Source organism: Syngnathus typhle, linkage group LG15 (assembly GCF_033458585.1).
Source record: "Syngnathus typhle isolate RoL2023-S1 ecotype Sweden linkage group LG15, RoL_Styp_1.0, whole genome shotgun sequence".
In the NCBI taxonomy this organism is placed as follows: domain Eukaryota; kingdom Metazoa; phylum Chordata; class Actinopteri; order Syngnathiformes; family Syngnathidae; genus Syngnathus; species Syngnathus typhle.
Genome location: NC_083752.1, coordinates 2819589 through 2841458, shown reverse-complemented (window position 1 = coordinate 2841458; position 21870 = coordinate 2819589). Strand labels below are relative to the sequence as shown.

Sequence of the window (21870 nt, the reverse complement as noted above, 5' to 3'; positions counted from 1 at the left end):
CACAGAACTTTCCCCCAGGTGGGAACGCACGGCGTCCTTCAACGTGAAGCTGACTCGCCTCCTGGCCTACACGCTGACCACGCAGCTGGGCCAGCGCCTGCCACGGAAATGCAAGCAGTCTCTGAAGATGGACTCCCTGATGCTGGCGGTGGAGCACCTGTCGTGCAGAGCCATGGAGGAGATCAGCCCGCAGCACATTGACAACATCGAGACGATGGCTAACCTCGAGGAGGTGATCGCGCCCGTCGTCAAGAAGCTCCTGGTCCACTTTGGCTCGCCCGCTAAACTGGTGGAGGCTGTGACGCTGGACGAGGAGTCTTTCGATGAAGCCGTCTTCAAGCACCTCCAAACCCAACTCGCAGTCGTCAGAAAACAACCCAAAGCCAGCAGGGGCCTCAGCTTCTTCTCATCCGTGGCCAAGCTGTGCTCTCGCTCTACGTGACCGATATTGCGCAACTTCTCACTCCTCCTTCTAGGAGTCAGCGCCCCCCCCCCCCCCTCCACTGCACACGTGTGTGTATATATAGTGTACATACTTTGAACATGCCTGTTATCAGTCATACGCACAGCGGTACCTTTACTTTCGGAGTAGCCCGACACATTTTTTGTTTTTCGCTTGGTGTCTTGAAACTGATTTGAGTGCCGGGTCAGGGAATGCGTTCACTTTGTAAGTCAAGGTACCGCTGTCTGCACATGTATCATGTACTCAGCTTCTATTGTTGATAATATTTATTAATATTTGTCAATCAGGAATGGCACCAATGATGGATTTTTTTTTCTAATGTACTGAGCATTTTCAGATCATGAAAAAAGTCAAAATTAACCTTCAATTTCAACAATTGTCTCTAATGGAAGTCAGTTCTATTTATACCAGATTAATGCTCATGACCCTATTTTCAGATTTTTCTTTTATTTTTATGAACTTCTGAAAAATGCCAATAAAAGCGCAAGTTCTGCAAGAAAATGTGTCAGTGTGTACTCATCAAAAGGAAAACTTAAAAGTTGACTTTTATTCATCATAACTGAGAACAAACGAATAAAAGGGAATGACATCATGGGGCTTGACGCCTCCTACCGGGCAGCAAAGGGAAATCGCTGAACATCGTGTCCTTCCGGCAGGTGGGACACGTGGTCTTCTCCTTCAGCCACGATGTGATGCACTGGACGCAAACAGTGCAACGTGTGTTCAGAAAAAAAAAGCATGTGGGACTGACCAAGACTATTTGTCTGACTTCTGCCTTCATTCTTTTTTGGTCTCATATGTCAATATGTGACTTAGCCCGACTCACCTCTTTGTGGAAGGTGTGTCTGCACTCCAAAACCAAGCAGTCAGGTGGACTCATTTCTTCCTGACAGATGATGCAATCATCCTCCAAGTTCAGCTGCAATCACGCACACGAGACACAAAGCATCGGATCGGAGCTTCTCGTTGGAGCGGCCAGCTCTTGAACGGATATTGAAAGAATGCAATGGCTAAGCGGAGTTTGGGCTTACCGGACTGGAGCTGACTGGCGTTTGGGAGACCGACTTTTGCCAGACCGAAGGTGGGTCTACCAAAGGGGGCGTGGCCGCATCCCCAAGCCTGGTGGTCTTGGATTTGGCCCCGGATGCGACGGCCTCCTGCGAGGACGCGGCCAATGCGAGTGCGTGATGAAACCAAGGCCAAGTGCTGGTCTTTGTCATGGTTTACCTTCTGGTCCAGGATGAGCTGGCTGACTCCACCGACCACCTCTTGCAAGCTCCAGCGGCCCAGAGTGCCGCCATTGGCCGAGCGCAGATCCTTAAAGAACTTCATGAAATCCGACCTTGGTGGGGGACGAAAGGTCGGCTTATGTTAGTGGTTGAAATCGTAACGACACTGAGGCAGAGAGGACTGAGAATTTGTGCCACAGAAAAAAATAATGTTTTTGCAGGCGAGGAATCAACATTCTGTTAGTGACCTGGTATAGTCGGGAAAGATGGCCCCTAGGCTGTCCACGGCCTTCTCAAACATCGTATTTCCGGCTTGCGCCAGTCTCGCCGGGTTCTCTGCCGCCTGAGCCGCCAAGGCGGCGGCGGCGGGCACCGGCGGCGTGTCAACGATGCTCAAGGCGTCAAGATCAGAAGACAACTGCAAACAATTCAGCAAAGTGAGCCGAGTCGAGACTATTTCGACATCGCCCGCCGACGCTATTTGAAGTCTTACCGGAGAGACTCGGAGATCGGCCCGGTCACGACTGAGCACGTCTTGGACTCTTTGGCCGCTTTTGACTTGCTCCACTTGTTGCTTGTAGAGAATCTGGAGATACAAGAAGAACTTTGACAAAAGAACAACAAGGAGATGACTTTTTGTGGAGCATTTGATCTCATTTGTGTACCTCAGCAGCAGCGATTTTCTGCTCCAGCTCTTGGACCTTGGCTCGCACGTCGTGTCTGTTAGCGTCCAGGGAGGGATACCTGCCAGAGGATAACTTGGAGTTAAGTCGAGGCCGAGTCTAAAAGGGGACTGGTTCCTCTGCTTCTTACCAAGGCACATGTTCATCCAGCTTGGCCAGGAGAGTCTTGGCGTCAGCCAGCCGGGCGTGAAGGCCGTACATACGCTGGTCCCGGCTGCTCTCCAACTTGGACAACTGATGGAGCAAAGTTGGGATGGATGACTGTGGTGCTTCATTGTTCCACGGCTCAAAATAATTGGACGTTGTTTCTCAAAACGAGTCTCAAGTTCCAAAAGTAGTTTTCAGAGCTTACTTGGGCGCTGAGGGATCTTCTGGTTGCCGCGGCGATGGACTTTTTGCAGCGGTTGATCTCATCTTCCAGACTCATCCTCTCGGCCGCTGCTTGGTGGCTTGAAGGTGTTGGGAAAAAAACAAGTCTATTATTATCATCGCACAAAGCAGTCTTATTGTGCTGAAATAAAGACGCACCTGAGCTCCAATAACTTGTTGAACTTGTCGTCCTTGCTGGCCTGGTTACTTCGAATTTGCTTGGCGAGACTAAATGTGAGCAAATCAGAACATCATTTCCACATTGACCACATTTGATTTATTTTTCCATACACACCGGTCTCGCTCCTCCACCAATTTTGCCGTTTCCATCTTGAGGGCCTTCAGAGTCTCCTGGTTGGCTTTCTTCTCCTTCTGGTCTTTCTTGACCTCCTCCTCAAGCTTCTGCTGGAACATGCTCATCTCTTTGTCCGTAATCTTGACGGGGAGGAAGAGGCAGGGAAGTCATTTGAGACACGAGTCAGATCCGATGGCTTCACGTTCAAGTTCCGGGGCTCACGTTTATGTTGGTGCTGATCTCCTGGATGTCTTTCTCCAAGGACGCCACGGTTTCTTTGTGCTCCAGATCCAGCGCTTTGCGGTCTTCCTCCATTTTACTCATCTCCCCCTGCAGTCGTTGAATTATCTTGACCCTTTTGTTGATACCACCCTGGAGAACGATCGGTCGTTAGGATGCGACGTCTGGACAGGAACTTTGAGGCAAGCACTGACCTGGATGTCCTCGTAAGGCCGCAGAGGTTCCGTATTCACCGCAACGCATTTCTTGACTCCTTGATATGCCTGAGGGTAAAACAAAAACGTTTGTGTTTGCTTCAGGAGATGACGATTTTCAGACTGTAATCATCTAAAGGACCTTACCTGTGTCTCGGCGTGTTTCTTCACATCGACTTCTGGTGGGGTTGAACTTGAATTACTTCCGTAGGAGCACAGTTCCCAGGACTCGTCCACCTCGCAAGTATAAAGATCCAGGGATCGAAAGTCGTCGGGGGAAAGATTGTCGTGGTCCGAGCCGTCGCTGGGGTCTTTGCCCGCGCCCAAAGTTATATTTGGGCCAGGTGAAACTATGCGGGGAGACGGCGGGCGGGTGGCCTGCCACAGGGCCACGGCGTGTTTGGTCAGACCCACACGGCCGCCGATGTTGACGAAGCGGGTGGATTCCAGCAGGAACCTCATAAAGCCGCCCGCCTGTCGGATCTTGACTTGAGCCTCGGGCGGGAAGTTTGCCATCTCGCCGTGAAGCAGGGGATCGTCGGGCGGCAAGGGGCCGTGCTCGTCGAAAATCTGGGCAAAGTAGCTACGAGGGCAGACGGAAGGGGTCATTTGATTTGCCGCCACAGTGAAGGACTCCAACTAGATGTACTCACTCGTATAAATTCTCCACGGCGGGATCTGGATTGTCGTCCAAAACCTGACTATAATGTCTCGCGTGTCCTGCGCCGTTGTAGCGTTCCTCAAAGTCAGCCACTTGCGCCCGAAGGTGGACGGGGATACTAAAAGGCTCATTGGGGTCCAGGAAAAATCTGTCAAGGAAAATGAAAGTATTTCGTTAGGAATTTTAAATTTGGACATCACGAGCGGACAGACGCGACTTACATGGGATCTTCTCGCGCCCACTCATCGGCTGCGTCGTTTTCACTCCCGAAGATTTTTTGAAGGATCTGACGAGAGAGTTACAAATGACACCTTGGGACTTTTGAAATTGTACGAGCGACCCCGGGCGTAAGCGCACCTTTGCCTCTTTTTTCTTCTTTTGCCCACGACCCTTATCATCAGCAGGAAAACTCTGAAAAAGAGATTGTGAAAAGTGTGACGCGCTCGTCGTTGGCTTGAAGCATGAATGTCTCCTGTGTTGCTTACATTTGGATTACCAGACTTCTTAAGAACTGAAAAATGTCCACCTGGGAGGGGGGGAAAAATTTGCAGAGTTGAAGGTCACATGATGATGCATCTAAACATCTACAAATGAGGTGTGAATACGTACCAATCATGTTAACAAAATACTCATCAAGTAAAATATTAAACGAGATGTAAATGTCCTTATGCTCCTCCAGAGTCCAGATAAGAAGTCTCATTTGGTGCGGCGGAGCCTCTTTGATACGTTTAGTCAAGTTGCGGGGAAAAAGGTTGGCGTCTTGGGTGCAATACTCGGAAATAATCTCCTTGAAAGGGGCAAAGGTCACCAGCGGGGCAAGGTCCACATTATCCAGGGGCTCCGCGTTGCGTTCAACGAAGGACTTGGCGGCCTTGAGATCTTCAAAAGACATTACAGGAAGGCGCTCAGTCACATGTTCCCGCGATGACAGCGGAAGAACGATAACGATGAGCGAGTTCTGACCTGCATCGTCAAGCCGTCCCGCCCAGCGGCCGAGCTCCGCGTTGATATTGGAAGTATTGGACAGCAAATGGATGAAGATGCGCGCCCAAACGCGATTCTTCCTCTGGAGGAGCAGCTCGGCGGCCTGATCCAAGGTCTCCAGACGCTCTTGCTCCCAGTTGAGCATCTTGGCAGCCAGCTGGTTGCCCCGTGCCGAGTCCAACTCCAGCCAGGGCTTCAGGCAGGCGCTCACGTCCGACGCGGCCAAGGCCTTCTCCTGGCGCAGCAGCTGCATCATCTGACTCACCTGCACCAGGATTCTGTCTTGGTACAGCAACCAGGCTGGAAATGGGAATCCCAAGTGATAAATGATCGGACACGTCCTCTGGGACCCGAATCCATTGTGGTACCTACCGTTCTGCTGAGTCGGCGCGGCGGAGTTATTTTTTTCCTGCGAAATGTCATCACTGACGGCGGTGGTCTTGTTTTCCGACATCTGCTGCTTATCATTGTTTTCCGATATCTGCTGCTTATTATTATTTTTACTATTCTCACTTTTACACTGGTTCTTCTCCTTGGATTTCTTCACACTGCAAAAAAAAAAAATGTCCTTGTTTATTTCCGTTTGACTTCCCACGCAATTGGTTTGAGGGCGACTCCTCACCAGGCAGGAGATTTCTGGTTGACTTTTGGTTTTCTCGGACTCTCTGCCCGTCGGCCGGCGGCCACAATTTGTTTCTCCAGGCCCGTTGCGTCAATATATTTGATAGAGTCGATTGTACCGGAACAGTCGGGAGTCAAACACGGCTGTAAAGCGGGCACAAAATAAGGATGTCGTGAGGAGGCAAAGGGAACAAACGGCGGCAGTGGGCGGTTACCTTCGGGCTCTTGTCAAAGAACGAAGGCTTGCAGGCTTTCCAGCAGGCGTTGTGGTATTGAATCAGGCACTTTTGGCTGCACTTGAACTCAACAAAGCCCTGAAGGTGACGTGTGACCATTTAGTCACGTAAGGAGGGATTTTGTTTTTTTGGGGAAACTTACTTTAAAGTACGGCTCGGTGATGTATATATTTTTGGAAGGGCCAAGGCAGCCGTTAAACCGACAGGTGCCATCGGGCCGAGGAGGGAATTTGCAGCAGTTGATGGACTTCTCGAGAAGTTCCTGAAGCGACAAAGCGCAACGTGAGATGGCAGAATCCAAATCGGGCTTCCAAAGCGAGCCTCGGATGTCGTCTTACTTTAAAACAGTCCGTCTCGGTCTCTTTGACAATTTGGTCGGTTTGCGGCCAGGTGAGTTTACCCGGCGTTATCTGATTCCGCAACATCTGCAGAGAATCTTGAAAATGTTCCAGCGCCGTCGCAAACCTGAAGGGAGGAGTTGAAATGTTGGAGATATCAATCTGAGCCAAAACTCCCGTGACTGTACCTTTTCTCCTTGAGGTCAATTCGTCCGTATGCGTAGTGAACCAGACACTGGAAAAGCCTCTCCTCATACGATTGGATCTTCTTCAGAAGTTTGCGAGCTTCTGACAGCTCCTGCCGCACAAATAAAAATCCTTTTAAAGCACCAAAAAAAAAAAACTAACTACAGAAGCCATGAAAACCAATGTCAACATGATATAATGAATAGGTGAGGAGTTACCTGAGGTTTGCCAATTTCAGTCAAGGCAGACACGCGGCCGTAAAGCACCAGCTGCATATCCAGTGCAGAGAATCCAAGTTTCTGGTGATTAAAAATAAATCAATAAATAAACCAATCAATCAAATAATCCAAAGTGGTCTGCGGTGCGGTCGTGCCTTCTTTTCGTCCGCTGTGAAGGAGTCGAGCAGGTCCAACGCCCGCGTGAAGAAAGTGTCGGCTTTGTAATAGTACTCTCTGATCAGGTACGAATGGGCCGACGTCATCACGTGTCTCATCAATTCTCCGGGGAGTTGGTTTCTGTCAGGCGTCACGTGTGCGTGCTGAAAGCAGGAAAACACACAGCAAGAATCAATATTGCGTCGATGGTGATAGCCATACTTACTTGTAGCTTTCCCACACTTTAGAATATATTTGAACGCACAAAGATTAGTAAGGCTCATTCTTACATCCTTATTGGCCGTGGGTTTCTTCTTCGGTGTTTTGAGTGGCTCTTTGGTAGAAGCCGTCTTGTCATGAACTGCCGCGGAGACAAAGAGAGTCAATCGAACGTCCCCCAAAGAGGAAACACTTCACATCATCTGCTAAAATGAATAAATGAGCTTTCTGTTATCTCTGTAGAAGTTGATGCAAGTTCTAAAAAGACAAAAAACAAAAACAAGGGGGGTAAAAAGGGATAAATCAATAGCTAGATAGTTAGCGATCTCTTTGGCTAGCTAGCAAGATAAATAAACAAACAAATAAATACGAGAGGAACCCCCCCCCACACACGCATGGAATCAGATTTCTTTTTTAAAACCCAAAAATGTTTCCAGAGTCTATTTCCGAGCCCAATCAAAGTTAAGCAAGTCTTGACTTGCTCTAAATTGAATGCAAACATACCAGCTTGGTTCATTTTGCTCATCGTTCCGGTGGCCGCCTAGCAAGAGAAACGAATGACAAGTAAGTTTCACTTCGAGCTACGACACTCGCGTCACAAGAATGTTTGGGCGCGTCTGGGGGCCGTTGACATACCTTGCATGCGTCATTGCACTTATCATTATTATCGGTGGTGGTGTTGCCTTTTCTCGGCAGCTGCTGCGCCTCCACAGGTTTCGACTTGTTAGTGTCCTCGGCTTTACTGGGAAGGATTGATTAGATTATTTTTTTTTTTTTCAAGTGTATTGACGCCTTGACACAGGCAAAGCAAAACAAAAATAAAACGTGATCCACAGCTTATCGTTTTTGAATTTGGTAAACATGGCTTACGTTGGCTTCTGTTTTTTTTTAGGCTTATCCACTGTGCTCTTTTTTTTCTTGGGGGATTCCGCTGAAACGGGAAAACACCAGTGTGAGTTTTGGACACAGCGCTCGCAAACCGTAAGTCAAGCGCACCTTTGCTACATCCAGTTGATTCTTGAAGCGCGGCCTTAAACCTCTCGGATTGCTGGACTAGGTCTTTGAGTCCATCAGGCTTGCAACCAAGCAGAGCCTGTGCGTACCTGTTGCTGTTTGAGGCCCACACCACCTCGCCCAACAAAAACAAAGCCTCGCAGTAGCGGTAGTGGCCCTGGAAATGAAACCGCGTTAGTCGCACAAAGAAAAAAATGAACATAAATGTGCCACTGCGGGGGAAGAACAAAAAGTACCTTGACCCAAAGCGGTTCTATCAGAATGGCCCGTTTTGCATCGCAAGCCGCTTCTCTGTATACAAATGAAAAAATATATCTGTATTCAAACCACCGAGCGCATCAACAAAAGACCGTCGCTTTTTTCAAATACACACGCTTTGCTTCTGCAGTGACAACCCTTAAAAACAAACCAACAAAACCCAAGCTGCTGCCTGAGAGCTAGGAAAGAGTTGTCAGCAGAGGGCAGTCTTTCACGTCTCAATAATGAAACGTGTACTCACAGAAATTGTTGACTGCGGGTATAACAAAGCGCCCGGTTGCTGAAGGCGATGTGGTTTTGAGGACTGCGGAAAGAAAAAGAAAAAAAATCATGCTTAATAAATCATTTCTAGTCACACAGCCTCGTGGGGGTGGAGTCGGGGACACGCACTTCTTTTTGATGGCTTTGGAATATTCAACCACTGCTTGTTGGTACTTCTCCTCCTGAAAAAGAAGGTTTCCCCCATTCTTGAGGGACTCGCTTTCCTGCCAGAGAGTGACTGGTAAGAAAGCTGGACTTGCAACGAAGAATACATTTTAACAAAAGGCTGGCAACTAAGAAATTCGGACACACACAAAAAAAAAAGTCAAGTCTTACCACCACGGCGTGCTCATTGGGGTTCAGTAGGGACCAGAACTTTTCCCGACTGGCGTCGCACACCACGTCAGCCATGAAACGGACGACTGCAGAGAGACAAAGAGCCGCCTGAGACATCAGCTAAAGGTTCTATTAGCAAGCAGGATTTTGATAGTTATGCTGTGACAGTCCAGACATTTTTTTTTCTGTCCAGTGAGATTTGGACCGACAGAATAGTGTAAAGCAAAGGCAACTTACACTCGACAAACATGTAGGACAAAATTGCGTAGCGCACACGCTTGTCGCCCTGGAACGAGAGACGAGGGTCAGTTCCTATCCCCAGGAACAGTTCAGCATCGTCAAGCGCCTCCGGCAGGTGCTGAGTGCACATACAGAACACACACGGAGACATTCAGAAGTGTCTTGCGATAACAGCGAATCCTTCGGAAATGGACCGCCAGATATCCATCGACCCCTCCCCAGACTACCTCACGGAACCTGATGGAGATGAAGAGGAGGTGAAATATTTTTTCCTTGGTGCACTGAAAAACAAGACAGTGGCAGACATATGAGAGCATAGGTTACCCAGATGGAGCCTGCAAAGATTGGACTTACCCATGCCTCCTCCAGAGAGTAGAGAACTGATTCCAGGGCTTCCAGCTTGGTCAGTGTGTTCTTACTCACATGGGTGGGGTCACTTCACGACATACACAGACACAGAAAAAATGATCACGTTGCAATTATTTCCCTTCGCGATTTAAATTGATCACTCAAAACTAATGTGTTACTTCGCCAGTAAAGGAGACGGACACTCGTGTCCAGGGCTGCTCATGCACAAAGTTTGACGAGGTGACTTACGATGGGTTGAGCACGCCGCAGCGCAAGGCCCACTTGAAGGTGTCGTGCATCGGATCCACGTCCAACAGGAGGGGCATCCAATAGGTGTGAAGTCTCATCAAATGTGCTGACATATGTTTTTCATGGAACGGCATTTTGCTCCAGTACTCAGCTATGATGCCTAAGCACATGCACACAAAAATGCAGTCAGCCAGAGAACACCACAGCATGTGCCAATAAACATAGACAATCAATGTTTGCTTCTTTAACTCAGTGCTTCTCAATTATTTTCTGTTACGCCCCCCCCTAGCAAGAAGAAAACTATTCGCGCCCCCCCTCCCCACCGTGACTATCCTAACTTGTCTTGTAAGTCGTAAAACGTTGCACTGTCGCAAACGTGACAGAAGTAACAATGAGAGCGCCACTGCCCCCTGCTGTAGTAAACGCGCAATTACACTTTATTCTAGTACTGCCAAAAAAAAAGCCTGTTCCCCAGGGTCACACGCGCCCCCCCAGGAATAGCACCGCGCCCCCCAAGGGGGGCGCGCCCCACTATTTGAGAAGCACTGCTTTAACTCGTGAAGGTTTCACATTTGCACCTTTTAGTTAAACTCAAGCTTGACCGTGTCAACTTCATGATGGCTGCTAATTAATTCTTTCTCGCTCAGATTTACCTTTAGCATGCCAGATGAGAGGATGACCAGGATGCACAATGTGAGACTTGAGATGGAAAAAAGAATAAGAGGCATAAGTCCCGACAGACAGCTTCATATGCTCACTCGAGTCTCACTAACGCACTGTATCAAACGATGGAGAGGCGCCATTGCCATCTTCCCCTTCTTCACTTTCGTAGTCACACATCACGACCTTCCTATCCCCGTCGAACGTCATCTCCTCTGTAAATCAAGTCAAAGTTATTTATATAGCCCAAAATCACATATTTACTACTCTTCATTCTTGTGGCTCTTATCTCTCCACTTCGCGTGAAACGAAACTCAAACCGTATCGATCTCTTGTCCATCCTGAATGACTGACAAACCAACCAAATGAAGTACTTGTGTGGATTGTGGTAAAAACCAGGATATGGAGTTGTTAGCTAGAAGCTCATTCTAGCATTGAGCGCACGAGCTAAGCTAAAGTCATAGACTGTATTGTTGTCACTCAAAAAAAAAAAAAAAAAAAAAGAGGCAAGTCTAGCAGGTTGTCACACAAAACCCGAAGAGAAAATCACGCAAGCGGTCTCATGGGCTCGTTCGTAGTCTTACCGCTCAAGTGCTCTCTTTGGTTGTCGACGAATTGTCCCGAACTACATCGAACAGGTGCACTTCTGGTAAAAGGAAATGTGTGTTCACGAGAAAAACAGAAATTACTTTAAACGTTTTCTTTTTTAAGTAAAACTTCAAAAACTTTGGGCCTCCTTTCGGACGAATAAAATTGACGACTTCAACCAACCATCAATGGCACACGATGTGCGCAGTTTCTAACCGGATGTGACGTGGCCTGACAAAATAAAAGGGGAGGAGCTCAGCGGTTTCCTTTTCTTCTATCCGAATGAAATAGTTTCGATTCTAAAAAAAAATTAAAAGACGAAGGATAGCACTTTGAATAAAAAAAAAAAAAAAATCATAATTAAGTAATAAAATGTACTCACTATCACCTATGGGAAACCTTATGACGCTGCAATTCCAAAACGTAAACAAAATACTGTACAAATAACAGCAAAAATAACTTCCCCAAAATATTCAACATTTATTTTGTTTTCCTTTTATACTTTACATATTGACGCACACAAAACAACACATGCGACGATGACTATAAATTAAATACCTCACATTGTTGTGTGTATGATAACAAAAACGGGGTTTGCTCCGACTTAAGCGGTTCCAGACCCGTCTAGTCTGCGCTGAGCTCAAAAGCATCCTCTTGTGTGAGCAGTCGTTGGAAGACTTTTTTGGGGTGCAGGAAAAAGCTTCTGCTGTGTTCCAGGTCTTGCGCGTTTATGATGCGCGTCACCAGAGCTTGCTGGATGGCCGGAGACTCGCAGGGGTGATGCCACACGCCGTGAGTGACGTTTCGGCCCGGCTCGATGACCAGCACGCCCTCTTTGTGGGTTCGACAAATGCCGTCGTGGCTCGTCTGGTCGAGAGTCTTCGCTTGGCTGATGTTAAAGGAGAGCTCACTGGAGCAGGTCCCGTTACCATGGTGCTCTGCTAGTGATGCTGCGGTCTCCTGAATATTCCCGTGGAGGTAGACAGTGTAACCCTGCAGCAGATGGTTTAACGCCGTCTTGTAGGACAAACGAAGAGACTCTGCCGACCCAGTCGGCACCGAATGAAGACGAACCTGCTCAAGCAAAAAAGTGTAATGTGAGACTACCGGGAAAAGCATTTTTGAAAAGGTTCACTGACCTGGTGTATCCTCATGTGAAGATGAAACGCAGCTCCGGTCAGCCACTGCTGCATGGACACAGAACTCATCCTCTTCTTCTTGGTCATCCTGTGATAATGGTCCAACATTTCCAGATTCAGCCAATTGTCGTAGATCTCCGTAGTCTCGGCCATCAGTTCCTGGTCGTTGGCCAGACCCGGGATCAGGCTCAGGTAGTTGTGCGCAATACGGCCGATTCGTGAAGAGACTGCAATGCCAAAAATCTTTTTGGGCGGGCTAGTCAAGGGCCATTGGCCAGCCTCCACTGAAATGTTGCCTCTAACCTAATAAACAAATGAGAAAAAAAAAGATAAAAAAAACAACAACCTCAGTCAACGTTACAACAAGAATGTTACGGACCTGTTGGCCGACATGATCCAACAGCAAGGACAAAGCCAGTGCGACCACACCGACGCCCCCGAGCGTGACCCTGCCGCCCGGCAGCTCTCGGTTGAGGCGGAGGCCCAACGCCGCTCTCTGCCCCTCACTCAAGCTTCTCTGCAGCGAGGTGTACTGGTGCTGCAGTGCGGCCGACGAGTCCAGAGACAGGAATGAGCCTAGGACGGGGTCCAGCGAGATGTTCGGGACCGCGTTGGCGTCACGGGCCACCACGAAGAGTTCCTGGACGGTGGCCTGCGAGGGAAGGCACAAAGTGGGGCCCAGCAGGATCATGGCTGAAGCGGACGGTGTGTGCGCAAACACAAGCTTGTTTTAGTCCACAGTATCTGCGACCTTGTGAGTGTTTACTTACAGTCAGTGACGCAACCGGTCAGCCATTGGAACATCACATTTCCCCTGCTCTTTCACCTTTTCTCCACAATGTGCATGTTCTCACCGAGTCTTGTGGTGACAAAACACTTTTGAAATGAATTCAGACAGCAAAATTGAGATGTACAGTCAACATTGCACCAATTACCCAGCGTTCCCTAGCATAATGAATATATTGTAATTGTAAAAAGAAAACACACATCTACTGACAATTTGCTGAATTAAAATGACTCAACAAACCACAACCGTCAAACCACACGAGACGAAATCCAAACGAAGACACTCGGCTATTTCCGTCAATCACGTGGCCCGAATGTCGACTTTTTTTTTTTATATGCCCCATGACGTCATTCTTAAACCCTCCCTCTTGTCTGAAGGCTGATGGGCCCAATAAAATAGGTGAAATGGTGCATATTTTGCTATATTTTTCGTCAAAAGGAGTACGCGATTTTATTCTGGGGATCGTTTAACTTTTTGACCGCATCACAAAGGAGAATCTCGAAGAAGCTTCTCGTCGTGTTCGGCAAAGTTGACCGCAATCGGAGCTGAAAGAAAAGAACTACATTTGTGCATCAAAAACTAAACAGGTGAGCATTTCACATCGTAGATTTAGGAGAAATGACTCATGTTAAAATGTCACAGCTTGCACTTCTGCTCATAGTCGTCCTACACGGTTTAGCTGCAGCAAATGGGGCTAACGTTAGCGACATGCCACTGAAGGTGCAATTGCAACACAAAAATGTTTATAGACGTTCAAATGCCAAAGTTAAAATGCAATGCGGGCTGGAATGCAGGTCAGCACATGACAACCAATTATAGCAATGCTTAAAGCCCAGCAAAATGGAGCCTCTTGTGTCTTAGGGTAGCATGAGGAGAGCATCTGTGTTCCTCGCTGTCATCGATCGTGCCCGCATTTTTTGGGGTTTAGGTTTTTACTGGCTACTTTCTATGATGCCCTTCCTTGTGGGCAACTTTTCGGAATGCCAACGCAATGATGAACGCACACTCAAGCACAATGGAACTGCCGTCAACCCAAGTTCACACCCTGACACTCGCATGCATACGTCACACGCCACCAACAGGCCCCGCCCCTCAAAGAAAGCTGCATGGACACAGATAGACATTTAGTATCCAGTCTGGTTTGCTTATACTGAGGTGCAGAGCATTTAGACAAAAGTAGTCCTTTGCCACAAGTTTATTTGTGTGCTAATGGTATTTTGACTTACCACCACAACCATCTTCTTGTTTTGCAGCATGAGTCAGAAGATTAAGATTAAAGATTAAAGATTAAAGTCCCAATGATCGTCACACACACACCTGGGTGTGGTGAAATTTGTCCTCTGCATTTAACCCATCCCCGTGTGATTTTAATCCATCCCCTGGGGGAGAGGGGAGCAGTGAGCAGCAGCGGTGCCGCGCTCGGGAATCAGTTGGTGATCTAACCCCCCAATTCCAACCCTTAATGCTGAGTGCCAAGCAGGGAGGCAATGGGTCCCATTTTTATAGTCTTTGGTATGACCCGGCCGGGGTTTGAACCCACAACCTTCCAGCCTCAGGGCGGACACTCTACCACTAGGCCACTGAGCTGGTCGGAGCGTCGCGGCATCCACGTGGACCAGTCGGAGCTACTGTGCAAGAAGGGATGCGGTTACTATGGCAACGCTGCCTGGCAGGGCCTGTGCTCCAAATGCTGGAGGGAGGAGTACCAACGGGTGCGCCAGAAGCAGATCCAGGACGACTGGGCCTTGGCTGAAAAGTAAGACTTACGTATTATCATGAAATAAATAAAATGCTGCGATGTACAGAATGTCCTCAGTTAGCATTGACTGCACTGCACCTCCAATCCGTTAGGTGGCGCTAGTCAACAATACCGATTACGTGTTGATCATTTTTTTAATTACGCTGTGCTATTGGACCAGGTTGCAGCGAGAAGAGGAGGCAGCCGCGTACGCCAGCAGTCACGGTGCTCCGGCCCAGACCCAGTCCACGCCGCCTTCGTCCCAGTCCTCGCTCGGACCCTTTTCCAAGTTTGAGGAGAAGAAAACCAACGAGAAGACACGCAAAGTAACCACCGTCAAGAAGTTCTTCAGCTCTTCGTCGCGCAGCGCTTCCAAGAAAGGTACCGTTGGAACCAACCGAGACGAAATAAAAGGAGAACCTTCTAATACATGATCATTGTAGTCAATTACGGTCTGTGGAAGATGTCTTCTCGTGGCTTTTTTTCATGACCTTTTTGTCCTGGCATCAGAGTCCCCGGAGGTGAAGGTGAGCAGTCCGTCCGTGAGTCGCCATGCCAGCTTTGACTCGGACCAGGTGTCCAAGGACTTTGCAGACTTCTTGAAGAACCTGCAGCGGCCCGGCCGTGAGATCCACAAGCAGTGCCGCAGCTTCCTGCTCAGCATGTCCAGCAAGAAGGTGTCCACTCAAGTCCCTCAGAGCAGCTTTGCAAATATGGCAGCCAGGGTGCAAACACATTCCATAAACTGATTTGTTTCAGGAACTCAACGCAGAAGAAGTGTCGGAGTGCGTTCAGGACTTTTACCAAGGCCTGGCGGACCGGTTGATGAGTCACTTCAAAGGTGGGCCATGACAAGGATATCTTCTCCTCCGTGAAAAGAAAAGCGTTGCGTGATTGCGGCGTTTCCGCCAGGTTCCTCCGAGTCGGTGGAGCAGGTGATGGACCAGGTGGAGAAGTACATCATGACCCGTTTGTACAAAAACGTCTTCTGCCCGGAAACCACAGACGACGAGAAGAAGGACTTGGCTATGCAGAACCGAATCAGGTGAGCGTGGCGCGTCTTGGGTTCTCGCCGGCGTCGGCCGTCTCAACTCAACTTTCCTTGGCAGAGCTCTCCACTGGGTCAATGTCCAGATGCTTTGCGTGCCAATGGACGAGGAGATTCCGGAAGCCTCTGAGAACGTGGTCAAAGCCATCACTGGTAACTTTTGGAATTTCTAAGTGTCTTCAGAGGAAAGAAGCTTTAGCTACGCTTTCCACAGCGGTCGTCCATTTGTTGTCCCCTCTCCAGACATCATCGAGATGGACTCCAAGAAGGTACCCCGTGACAAGCTGGCGTGCGTGACGCGCTGCAGCAAGCACATCTTCGCCGCCATCGGCAGCACCAAGAGCGAGCCGGCGTCGGCCGACGACTTCCTGCCGGCGCTCATCTACATCGTCCTTAAGGCCAACCCGCCGAGACTGCAGTCCAACATCCAGTACATCACACGCTTCTGCAACCCCAGCAGGCTGATGACCGGCGAGGACGGCTACTACTTCACCAACCTGGTCGGTTTTCCTTTTAAATATGAAATGATTCCACAATACTGATCTCCAAGCCACTCCACAAAAATGAGCTTGTCAATGTTCCAAAACGTCTGCTTGTTTTTACCCAGTGCTGCGCGGCGGCCTTCATCGAGAAGCTGGACGCCCAGTCCCTCAACCTCACCACAGAGGAGTTCCAGTCCTACATGTCGGGGCAGGCTTCGCCGCACTCCGACCGGAACCGCCCTGACGCCACCGACTCTCCGGCCCTCAACCCGGCGCTGGCCCAGCTGCGGCGCAACCTCACGCTCTTGTCGGATCTGGACGGCCGCCAGGACACGCTGATGGAGGCTGCCCGCAATCTGCACGCCGAGCTGCTGTCCTGGTCCGAGAGCGTGCGGGGGGAGGTCAGGGACGTCCTGGAGAAATACCCGCTGAACGTGAGCCGGCCCGCCGACGGCGACGACCAGCTCGGCGAGCCTGCGGCGGGCCGGCTCTTTGCTGGCTGACCAAACACAACACACCTGCTTGCAAAGGTCCACGCATTCCATTCAATACGCTTTTTAGTGTTTCGAAATTAAGTCCACTATGCTCACTCCAAACTGGACAAACTTGAACGAAGGCCCACCTTAACGGTGGTATTTTTTCAAAAAAATGATGACATTTTTAACTATTATTTAAATATTAGCTGCATATTAAAATGTTTTTAATACGACTACTTGAGGCTATACGACTAGGCTAGATTGCAAGACAAGACAAAAAAGTTGCTCCGATATTCTTTAAATTGTGACTTTACCCTCCTGGATAAATATCCAACTGTTTCATGACACAACACATACTGACAAGTAAAAACAGAAATGCAATTAAAAGTTTATTTATTATTGTTACTGCCATATTGTTTGGTAATGTGATTTTTTTTTAGCGGGGGGGGGGTGTTAAGAGGTTGGCTCTTATGTGCAAAATAGTGAAAAGGCGTTTTGTTTTTGTATTTTAAAGGGCAGGTCAAAGGTCATGGCTTTCTGCAGGAAGTGTCGAGTGCGAGAGAGAAATTGCGAAAAGGGGCGGGGCCTACAAGAAGAGGCGTCATTGGTTTTTCAAAGCGGAGATTGCGTTCACGACAAATCAAATACACTTTATAAGATTCATTCATTTTTGTACATGCTTTTGCAAACAGGGGACACTGCATTAGGCACACCTGCACGCGCTAGTTGATTTACAATTTTTATACTCTTGCATTGCCTTTCCTTACAATGTGCAGCAGTACCTAATGTTTCCCGTTAGGTGAAAGGAAAAAGGTGATAAAAGTTTTACAGACTGTATACAGTAAAGCCTTGTCTACACTAACAAACGTCTCCAAATAGGTTTGAAAATATGACCAAGTTCGTTCTTATTTGGGTGGCATGTCCACACATTGAAAAGACAAATAAAAGATTTCCCTAAAAACGTCCCCCGAAGCTTCACTACCTGTAAAATCTGGTCCAAGCACATCTGCTTCGATGGCGTCGCTTTCTTCTCTCTTTCCTTGCAATTGTTCAACCTTGTTGCGTTCTAGACAAGGACGTTTCTCATATTCTTCAACAAAACTTTGCATTTCATCATATGCCCAACTTCTTCCCTTGCGTCTGAGTGCAAGAAGCCATTTTGTCCAGCCCGTGAGTCACATGATCACCACCTCGTCTCTTATTGGCCAGACTACAGCAAACATGTTTTGTCGAATAAACACGTCCAAATAATTCCAAACAAGTTTGCGTTCATTTGACCAAAACCCTGAAAACAATTCGAGCAATCACAACGTTTCAGAATGTTTGGAAAGAGCCGTTTGCGAGTGTAGGCAAGGCTTAAATAAGGCGTAGATTATGTACAAGCCAAAGCTAAACCAGCGTATTAGTATCAAACATCTGCCAAATATTCACACGGCAAACCCGAGAAACCAAATGGAGTCCAAAACATATTATATTATGTACAAAAATACTTAATATGCAAATGTCCCTATAGGAATATCGGAATAGAAAAAATAAGAAGGATCTGGCGGTCGGTGAGACTCGAACTGGTCGCCTTGTTTTCTCACCAACGACCAGATCGTGGCCTGCACGAGCGTGTGCGTGCAGAGCAGGCGCTACACTTTGGACTCGCTCTCAGCGTTGGCGACATCTCCGTTGCGCTCAGTCCGTGCGTCCTGGCGCTCGGCCTCGGGCGCCAGGCCCTGCTGGCTCAGCCTGCTTCCCATGGACCAGGTGAGCGGCAGGCGTGCGCCGCCACTCATGTCGGCCAACTGACGGGCGCTGCAGGCGGGCGTGTTGGTCTCGTAGATGTCGTGGAAGCTGCTGTAGTCCACCTCGTAGAAGCCGTCCTCCAGCGTGAGCACGGGCGTGAAGCGGTAACCCCACTTGATCTCGCTGCTCACGTACGAGCTGCGGGCCTGGCACGTCATGCCTGAGGACAACGGGAAAGATTGGCGGTGACTGGATGCTACTTATTGCAGTTGCTCCGCCCACTCATGCGTACCTCTCAGTCTATTTGTCAGTCCGTCCATCACTCTCAAAGCCTCCATCAAGTGTTGTCATATGCTAATCTATTCGTCCGGCCATCTCCTTATTACGTGTCAGTCGGTACATCAATCCGTCAGCCTTACGTATCAGCTCCGACCTTTCGTCCGTCCGTCCGTCCAATCGACCGTATCTGTCAGTCAACCTCATATCGGACAAATGTTTTTCCCATAGGGGCCGGCGACTTACCGGTGGCCTCGACCATGCCCTCCAGAATAACGACTATTTCCAGCTCCTCCTTGGCAAGGTGGGCTGGCGAGACCTCCCAGAAGGGACTGTTCTGGTTGATCTCGTGGCAGATGATGAGCGGCGACACGAGGAACAGCCTGTCGTCGCCCGTGTTGTAGCCCACATTTATGTCCGTCTGGTTCAGGGGAATGAACTCGCCCTCCTTGGTCTGCTTGGACTTGATCAGCTTGGCCCGGATGGAGGCCTCCACGATGTGCGAGTTCCGCAGGTCCCCCACCCGGAACATCAGGCACAGGCGGCCGTCTCTCATGGAGATGACGGCGTTGGTGGAAAACACCAGAGTCTCGGCACGTTTCTTGGGCTGGGAGATCTTGACGAACATGCAGCCCACCATGAAGGCATTGACGATAGATCCCAGTACCGACTGAATCAGGAGCAGGACAATCCCTTCGGGGCACTTGTCCGTGATGACCCGGTACCCGTAACCGATGGTTGTTTCCGTCTCGATGGAGAACAGGAAGGCCGACACGAAGCTGTTGAGATTATTGACGCACGGAGTCCAGCGGTCGTCCGCTAGGTGCTCCAGGTCCCCCCGCAGGTATGCGATGAGCCACCACATGAAGCCGAAGAAGAGCCACGTGACCGTGTAGACCAGGACAAAGATGAAAAGGTTGAAGTGCCACTTGAGGTCCACAAGCGTGGTGAAGATGTCCGTCAGGTAGCGATAGGTCTCGCGCACGTTGCCGTGGTGGACGTTGCACTTGCCGTCTTTCTGGACGTAGCGCTGGACCCTGCGGGCCCGGTCCATGGCCGCCAGCTTCTTGGGGAGATCCTTGCCGGCCGGCTTGGGCAGCTTGGACGCTTTGCTGATGGCCGGGCTCTCCACATCCTGCTCCATGGAGGTTTTGGATGGATTCAAGGCTGGGGAAGAAAGACAAAGTACATTGGAAAATTTGGAAAACTATCTATCTGCTATCTGTACTTAATTTGCACGGCTGATTTGACTGTCACGATATTTTTATTGTCCCCCCCCCTGAGCTTTTAGAAGAAACGACGGCGTTGAAGCCGTTGTGCACTCCATTCACAGGGGAATATTTTGAGCTTGAGCAGCCCTGGTATCCATGGCAACGCACGGCTCCGTCTATCAAGTACTCACAATATAGCAGGAATGTTCTGTAACGGGCCACAGCATTGGATAACACGAGTCTCATTATTTTCAATAGGAAAAAGGCAGTGGAAAATGTGCAGTGACAATTTAAAAATCGACTAAAATCAAGTAATAAACTTGGGGAAAGCAAAATAGTAATCCATGTTTATTCATCGCAAAATGTCGCATATCATTTCGAATAAGTATCGTATATATATTCATCAGGCTGAATAAAATGAGACCTTGTTAGCGTATTAGCCGTAGCGGCTTTATTTGAAGAGGTCATAGAGGCAACTTTTGCCCCATCAATTTTAAACTGCTTCAATCACCATTAATTAATCATCAAGTCTTTGAAAGTAAGCCGAGCACGTTAGCGTTTCGTTTTTGCTGCGTACACGAGATCCCGCGGGGCATTTCTACATACAGGTATTGCCGGTCGGCCTCCACAATAGGCGTCATTGTGCGGCGTCATAAAAAATCCGAAAGCTCGACGGAGCATCTGGCGGCCGTTGCTAAGCGACCATTGTTTGGGGATTGGGCTTTAGCAAACACAAAATGGGATTGTTTAAGCAGGTGTATGCCGCAATGGCAGTTACGCCGTTTATTCTTGGATCCCTTTTTTAAATCAAATGAGATTCGCAGGCCCGGTCCTCCACGTGAATCTGCCAACGTTTGGACCATATGTCTCACACTGAAGGCCCCCCCCCAAAGGCTTTCCAATGTGTGACATATGGTCAGGGGGTGGCTCTTCAAGTCTTGAGTGGCGCTGTGACACGACACTGACCCATTTTCATTTTCCATGTATAAAGGTCAGGAGACGCTGAGCGAAAACATCCTCACCATCAAATTAGGAGCCTTTGATATTTTTTAAATGAATTAACGGCCTGTCTGGAATAGCTAACGGGATGATGAATATTAAATCAGGGAGCCAGATGAAAGGTGCTTTTGATTTGGCTTGTTTTAAGGCAGCCAGCCTCTGACCTTTTACATGACTACGTTTGTCTGACCATTCTTATCAAATCACACGAGTTGGACTGTTTGGAAAATTCCCCCGTGACCCCTTCAGGGACCCATAGGTCAAAGGAGCTTGCAAACAACAGGAGCTCATGTTACCAAACAGGTTGAACTATTTGAGGTGGGGGGGGGGGGGGGGGGAGCTTGTACAGGAAGAGCCCGTTGTCATGGCGATGCAGGTGACCCGCCATACGAGTGCTAATAATACTAACAAGGATAGTTGTGCTAAATATTTACGCAAACGGCAGCACATGCGAGGGCTGGTGTCGACGGAGGCCGCGGGCTGCCGGCGACATTTCCCTTCGCCCCCCTTTTTTTCCTCCACAGAGCTCTCATCACGTCACGGAACTACCGCACACGTCGCCAGCATTAATAGCATCTTCGTCGGGTTATGCAACCCCCCCCTTTTCTCGTCCGGCCGTGCCCAAGACATTCATCACAGAAAGAAAAAAAGATGTTTACCTGCAGCGAATGGGCAGCCCGGATGGTTCGCACTCGCTTCCTTCCCATCAGAATTTCCAGATTGGTGCCGAGCGACTGCGTGGATGGTTTAGAAAGGTCCTTTTTGCTCTGCCTCCATCCTTCCTGCTGCTGCTGCTGCCAAGAGGGAGCTTGTTGGCCCCTCAGCCTCCTCCCACCACCACCGCCATCCCTCCTCCTCTTCCTCCTCCTCCAGCAGCAGCACTGGCAGGACCAGCCACCGCGGCCCTCCTCCTGGATGGGCGAGCGACACTGAACAT

General features: G+C 49.0%; 4 protein-coding genes and 1 long non-coding RNA gene across 7 annotated transcripts; 2 read left to right on the top strand and 3 right to left on the bottom strand.

The window, feature by feature from the left end:
* Window positions 1-995: 995 nt before the first annotated feature.
* On the bottom strand, window positions 996-11269 carry ttc3 (tetratricopeptide repeat domain 3). Its single transcript, XM_061300044.1, has 44 exons — window positions 11043-11269; window positions 10576-10673; window positions 10452-10497; window positions 9799-9958; window positions 9556-9637; window positions 9429-9482; window positions 9199-9319; window positions 8962-9047; window positions 8755-8849; window positions 8606-8668; window positions 8343-8397; window positions 8089-8263; window positions 7963-8023; window positions 7729-7834; window positions 7597-7633; window positions 7164-7234; window positions 6873-7037; window positions 6718-6798; window positions 6502-6611; window positions 6314-6440; window positions 6118-6237; window positions 5955-6053; window positions 5741-5883; window positions 5491-5666; window positions 5098-5418; window positions 4744-5013; window positions 4620-4660; window positions 4492-4545; window positions 4356-4420; window positions 4127-4282; window positions 3621-4056; window positions 3474-3542; window positions 3262-3411; window positions 3040-3179; window positions 2904-2972; window positions 2728-2824; window positions 2506-2609; window positions 2358-2436; window positions 2186-2278; window positions 1941-2110; window positions 1691-1805; window positions 1495-1620; window positions 1290-1382; window positions 996-1160 (listed from the first exon to the last, which is right to left on the bottom strand). Exons 2-44 carry the CDS (start codon window positions 10666-10668, stop codon window positions 1053-1055), a joined length of 5082 nt encoding a protein of 1693 aa, XP_061156028.1. The 5' UTR covers window positions 10669-10673; window positions 11043-11269; the 3' UTR covers window positions 996-1052.
* On the top strand, window positions 7833-10031 carry LOC133168466 (uncharacterized). The gene is made up of 2 exons (XR_009718217.1): window positions 7833-8073; window positions 9737-10031. It is a non-coding gene; the product is annotated as an uncharacterized LOC133168466 (long non-coding RNA).
* Window positions 11270-11515: 246 nt separating the features above from the next.
* On the bottom strand, window positions 11516-14664 carry LOC133168464 (uncharacterized). 2 transcript variants are annotated; one of them, XM_061300053.1, is made up of 6 exons: window positions 14563-14664; window positions 14199-14239; window positions 12956-13044; window positions 12565-12878; window positions 12186-12488; window positions 11516-12120 (listed from the first exon to the last, which is right to left on the bottom strand). In XM_061300053.1, exons 3-6 carry the CDS (start codon window positions 12987-12989, stop codon window positions 11671-11673), a joined length of 1101 nt encoding a protein of 366 aa, XP_061156037.1. In that variant the 5' UTR covers window positions 12990-13044; window positions 14199-14239; window positions 14563-14664; the 3' UTR covers window positions 11516-11670. The 2 variants fall into 2 exon arrangements, with proteins under 2 accessions (XP_061156037.1, XP_061156036.1); XM_061300052.1 differs by lacking the exons at window positions 14199-14239; window positions 14563-14664 and having other exon boundaries at window positions 12956-13315.
* Window positions 13323-17127, top strand: rabgef1 (RAB guanine nucleotide exchange factor (GEF) 1). Its single transcript, XM_061300049.1, has 10 exons — window positions 13323-13559; window positions 14226-14239; window positions 14563-14728; window positions 14892-15091; window positions 15221-15387; window positions 15470-15551; window positions 15623-15755; window positions 15820-15911; window positions 16002-16258; window positions 16366-17127. Exons 2-10 carry the CDS (start codon window positions 14227-14229, stop codon window positions 16741-16743), a joined length of 1488 nt encoding a protein of 495 aa, XP_061156033.1. The 5' UTR covers window positions 13323-13559; window position 14226; the 3' UTR covers window positions 16744-17127.
* kcnj6 (potassium inwardly rectifying channel subfamily J member 6) lies at window positions 16516-21756 on the bottom strand. 2 transcript variants are annotated; one of them, XR_009718216.1, is made up of 4 exons: window positions 21593-21756; window positions 18970-19890; window positions 17699-18667; window positions 16516-16653 (listed from the first exon to the last, which is right to left on the bottom strand). XR_009718216.1 is itself a non-coding variant. In XM_061300051.1 (3 exons), exons 2-3 carry the CDS (start codon window positions 19865-19867, stop codon window positions 18351-18353), a joined length of 1215 nt encoding a protein of 404 aa, XP_061156035.1. In that variant the 5' UTR covers window positions 19868-19890; window positions 21593-21756; the 3' UTR covers window positions 17340-18350. The 2 variants fall into 2 exon arrangements, 1 of the variants encoding a protein (XP_061156035.1); XM_061300051.1 differs by lacking the exon at window positions 16516-16653 and having other exon boundaries at window positions 17340-18667.
* Between the last annotated feature and the right edge of the window lie 114 nt (window positions 21757-21870).

Excerpts from the sequence above, each read along its gene's own strand:
- ttc3 (XM_061300044.1), bottom strand. The coding sequence starts at position 10,668 with ATGACGTTCGACGGGGATAGGAAGGTCGTGATGTGTGACTACGAAAGT. Across the intron at positions 8,398-8,605 it reads ACCCGCAGTCAACAATTTCT|AGAAGCGGCTTGCGATGCAA; the intron begins GTGAGTACACGT and ends ATTTGTATACAG. Across the intron at positions 8,264-8,342 it reads TAGAACCGCTTTGGGTCAAG|GGCCACTACCGCTACTGCGA; the intron begins GTACTTTTTGTT and ends TTTCATTTCCAG.
- LOC133168464 (XM_061300053.1), bottom strand. The coding sequence starts at position 12,989 with ATGTTCCAATGGCTGACCGGTTGCGTCACTGACT. Across the intron at positions 12,879-12,955 it reads GACCGGTTGCGTCACTGACT|CCATGATCCTGCTGGGCCCC; the intron begins GTAAGTAAACAC and ends CGTCCGCTTCAG. Across the intron at positions 12,121-12,185 it reads TTCACATGAGGATACACCAG|GTTCGTCTTCATTCGGTGCC; the intron begins GTCAGTGAACCT and ends TTGCTTGAGCAG.
- rabgef1 (XM_061300049.1), top strand. Across the intron at positions 15,552-15,622 it reads GTTGATGAGTCACTTCAAAG|GTTCCTCCGAGTCGGTGGAG; the intron begins GTGGGCCATGAC and ends CGTTTCCGCCAG. Across the intron at positions 16,259-16,365 it reads GCTACTACTTCACCAACCTG|TGCTGCGCGGCGGCCTTCAT; the intron begins GTCGGTTTTCCT and ends GTTTTTACCCAG.
- kcnj6 (XM_061300051.1), bottom strand. The coding sequence starts at position 19,867 with ATGGAGCAGGATGTGGAGAGCCCGGCCATCAGCAAAGCGTCCAAGCTG. Across the intron at positions 18,668-18,969 it reads GGGCATGGTCGAGGCCACCG|GCATGACGTGCCAGGCCCGC; the intron begins GTAAGTCGCCGG and ends CGTTGTCCTCAG.